Source organism: Durio zibethinus, chromosome 9 (genome assembly GCF_047325235.1).
Source record: "Durio zibethinus cultivar Kanyao isolate XHJ-2024 chromosome 9, ASM4732523v1, whole genome shotgun sequence".
Lineage (NCBI taxonomy): Eukaryota > Viridiplantae > Streptophyta > Magnoliopsida > Malvales > Malvaceae > Durio > Durio zibethinus.
In genome coordinates this window covers 27,760,893-27,765,273 of record NC_143170.1, presented here as the reverse complement: position 1 = coordinate 27,765,273, position 4,381 = coordinate 27,760,893, and the positions used below count along the sequence as shown (strand labels likewise).

Below are 4,381 nucleotides of genomic sequence, written 5' to 3'. Positions count from 1 at the left end.
TTTCTTGAGTTTTTTTGTTAAGTTTTACCTTGATTTTGTAATTTAAAATATGATATGATAATAAGATATAAATATGATAAAAAAATATAAAAAAAATAAATTTAAAGTTTTAATAATAATTATATATAGATTTAATAAAATAAAAAATAATTTTATATTTTTTTTATCGATAAAAATTATTATATATAATTTTTATATAAAATATGATATATATATAAATTTAATAACTTATATGATATAAATATATGAATATATTAATTATCATATTTATAAATATTTATGAATGAATGTTAGAGATAAAAGTCTAATCGATCGAATTTAAATCGATACAGTATTAAATTTAAATTCGAGTTTAATTCGAAATTTGAGATTTCAAACTCATCGAATTAGATCGAATTTTATTTTTTTATATCGAATTTGACTTGAAATAAAAATCAAATTATTCGAGCTCATTTAATTATATTTGATTAATATGAAAAAATAAATTCGATTCTTATATTCAATAAAAATTTGATTATTTGTGCTCGAGCTGAAGTAATAATTTAAAATATTTATTAATTAAAATAATTAAAATATAAAAATTTGATTAAACTCATGAATTACTTGAATCTGATATAAAAATATTTAAACTTAACTCGATCAATAAAATAAATTACTCGAACTTGATTCAATAATAATGGAATAAAATTTAAATTTTATTTAAATTAAATTTGAGTAATTAATGAGTGCCAACCTATCATTTATTATTTAATAGAGGCGTTGAGAGAGTCAAGACCAGTAAAATATACAGAGACAATGCATGGGAATGAGTCATCTTGAATTTTAATGAGCCTTTCTTCACTTCTCTCTCCTGATGTTTTATATAAACCTTGGCACCTCTGTTTGTCATAAACACTTTTCTCGACTGCTACTTCTGGCTGCCTTAAAGTTTCATCAGCTTTCTCTATCTGACCCTCTGTCTCTCTTTCTTGAAAACTTGCATTTTTCTCTTTTTCAATTCCAAAACCGCTTTCCCATATGGCAGCCTTTTCATACCAACCTCACCCTCTGCTTCTTGACTCCATTTTCTTGCCAAACGCTCCCACCAGAGTTTCTGGCTTTATGGAGGAAGGAAACATCAACTCCAATTGTTTCTCTCAATTTTACCTACCTGAGCCTGTCCAGGAGTCCCCTCTTGATCACAGCTCAAAGGTTGCTCATAGTGATAATGAGCCTTCGGTGACTCAAAAACAGAGCACTGATGACTCGACTGTGGTGGATAAGCTTGAAAGTGGTGAGCAAGTCACTCGGAATGTGACTCTCACAGACAGGAAAAGGAGGACCAGAAATGGGACTGCCTTGAATTCTGCTCGGTCGAAGGTAAACAGCTTTAGATCCATGTGTATTCAACAACATACGAATTGTATGTGCATGTTGGTTTTGATTTACTCAAAATTCTTCAGCTTTTTCAAGGATGGGTTTCTTAATTGTTTTTTTCAATTTATCCGAATATGTTTCCAATTTTCTTTCTTTTATTTCCATCAGTATGCAAAGGAAGGGAAAAGTAAGAAGCAAAAGAAGTGTAATGATGCCCTTAAAAGTGAAAAGAAAGATCAAAAGAAATCTCCTGAAGAGCCCCCAACAGGCTACATTCATGTAAGAGCCAGGAGGGGTCAAGCAACGGACAGCCATAGTCTAGCAGAAAGGGTACATTTACATATACACCACTCTTTCTCTTTTTCAGGGGCCATGGGCTCAACCAACCCCAAGCCCCCTCCTGGGTCAAATCCCATGGCCTAAAGGGTGTGGTTGAACCATGGGACTAAGCACCGGGTTCGGCTTTAAATGGATTATTTTATTTCTTATTGGTTATTTCTCCAAATGGATTTGCAGATAAGAAGAGAGAAAATCAGTGAAAGGATGAAGATATTGCAATGTCTTGTTCCAGGTTGTGACAAGGTGTGCAGTTCAGTTCATTTGTCTTGACTTTGTCTTTCACAGGAAAAAATAATGCGATTCCTTCACTCCATTTGGGTGATAGTCAAAGTACATTTCTGACAGCTTTCATGTGGTTATGCATGAACATAGGTAACTGGAAAGGCCCTTATGTTGGATGAAATTATCAATTATGTTCAGTCCCTACAAAATCAAGTAGAGGTACAATCAAACTACTGTTTACATTTCTAATTATCCAACTGGTTAGTGTATGATCAAATCAGCAATAATTTCCTTTTTTTTTTGTCTTGTTTTTAGTTTCTGTCAATGAAGCTTGCTTCTGTGAATCCCATTTTCTATGACTTTGGAGTGGATCTGGAAGCATTGATGGTCAGACCAGAGGTAAGAAACCATGGGATAAAAAAGAAACATAGTTTAAGGTTGTTTACATGTCTTGATTATAGCCATTAAGCATTAAAAAAGCTGATGAAATCTTTGTCTTCCACAATTATTTTAGAGACTGAACAGTATAGCATCACCACTGCCATCTCTGCAACAATGCAACCCCAGTCAACCTACAGCTTTTCTTGATACAACAACCACCAACTTTGCCCCAGATAATAATAACTATCCTCTTCTGGATGCTTCAGCTGCACTTTTACTTCACCAGGGGCAAAGGCCCAATGTCTTCTCTCAGCCTCAGGTATATATACATTATATATACTTTTTTTTTAATATATTTTTGAAATTGTCAGGATTGAATTTTGATTATTAAAATAAAAAATCCAACACTCTATCAACTATTACACGGTTAGAAAAGAAAAAAAAATACTACATGACATAAGAAAACATAAATAAAAACATAAATATTCAAACTGTTTGACAACACATCTTTTTCAGGATAATGGTAGTTTATTATGGGATGTGGACGAGGAACCAAGACAAAAATTTCTCAGTTCGTCTGGGCTCAACGACAGCTTGTGTTCTTTTCATTAATATTAATGCAGATGGCTGCCCTACAAACATCTGGTAGTAAGCCCTCGTGTCCTGTCTTTCATCCAATAAAATATTAAAAAATTTTTACATGTTTTATCAACTAGAAATTTGCTACATTTACATTTGTTTTATGTAAAATTGTATGATGTTTCCTGACTTTTGCTCTTCTCGTGGATTTATATATCTTTCCCATTAGCTTGCAATGAGAAAAAAAGGGAATCACCAGGAAAAGAAGAATCAAAACAAGGCTTCTCTTTTTCCAGTATCAGCTCAAGTGGAGGGGGGTGGGGGCTTCTCCTTGAATTAAAGCTCTAGTTCCAAGTTCAACCAATACAAGCAGCATCTGAACATGAATAAAGGGCAGCAACATCGATGGAGGAAGAACACAAAGGACAGATATATCCGACCAAATAAGACCACATCTTTATGTAAATCCCTTGTTCCTGTCCATTTTGACTCCCCCTATGTCTCTCATGCACAAATTCCTAGACCCTACGATGTTTAGCTTAAAAAAAAGAACCCCTAATTTTTTATGTAGTAAAAATAGTAATATATGTTGTTTCCTGTTGTTACAGTTATTTTTACTGCTGCCCTATTTCCTCCCTTAATAAATTTGAATAATCAGATAATTTCAAATAAAAAAATAAAATTTGATCTCAAGATAAAGGTGAAAACGATCAAACATAGATTACATATATGCTTATTGAATTGGACAGGCAAGTTGTAAAGCTAGGTTCTGCTGCTATGGTTGATGTGACCAGTTCTACAATTGTTGGCTCAAATTCAAGGTGGAATCTTCTTGTATTTTAGCATTAACGGGGGCTGAGATTTATTTATGAGATGATTTCCCCCGTTACCCACCTTTTGTAACTGTTTTAGACGAAGCATCTCTCTATGCAGAGGCTTCTTTTTCCCCATGCAAATCTGATCCAAGTCTTAGCCACTTGCTCGTTTTTTTCTCTTGCAAGTTGAACATCCCAAACAGTGCCAGTTAATAATTGTTCTTTCTTTCCAAATCACTCATCAGATTTCTGAAAGAAAATTCCATAACAATATGTATAGTATGATTTATACCATGTAAAAAACGTTAGGCATCTTTCACTTGTAATGTCCAAACACAGCCATATCATGTCCAGTTAGGATCAACAGGATCTTGCACATAACATTAACTTATATATTTGCTGTCGAAAGCACTGGAAATTCTTTTCTTTGAGTGATGGCTACAAATCAGAATGATGATCTACACAAATCTTTTATTATTATTACTATTATTATTATTTGAAGAAATAACTGGCTTAATCACATCTTGGGTGTTGGTGATTTTTTGTTAACTTGCTTTGATTCCATTGGATGGAGTGTCAGATTTTCAGGCTTGCAGTTTGTTTGTATTGGAATATTTGGTTTTAGTTGATGATGGGGAAGAGAATATTGTGGGGGAATTTAGATGATCATAGGAATTTTATTTTATTTT

General features: G+C 33.0%; 1 protein-coding gene across 2 annotated transcripts; it reads left to right on the top strand.

Moving 5' to 3' along the window:
- The first annotated feature begins 882 nt into the window (after nt 1-882).
- On the top strand, nt 883-3,476 carry LOC111318023 (transcription factor BC1-like). Of its 2 annotated transcripts, none has more exons than XM_022920639.2 (8): nt 883-1,359; nt 1,525-1,686; nt 1,873-1,938; nt 2,068-2,136; nt 2,233-2,316; nt 2,432-2,617; nt 2,815-2,943; nt 3,107-3,476. In XM_022920639.2, the coding sequence occupies exons 1-7, from the start codon at nt 1,018-1,020 to the stop codon at nt 2,908-2,910; spliced, it is 1,005 nt and encodes a 334-aa protein (XP_022776374.2). In that variant the 5' UTR covers nt 883-1,017; the 3' UTR covers nt 2,911-2,943; nt 3,107-3,476. The 2 variants fall into 2 exon arrangements, with proteins under 2 accessions (XP_022776374.2, XP_089622355.1); XM_089766229.1 differs by having other exon boundaries at nt 2,815-2,946.
- The last annotated feature ends 905 nt before the right edge of the window (nt 3,477-4,381 follow it).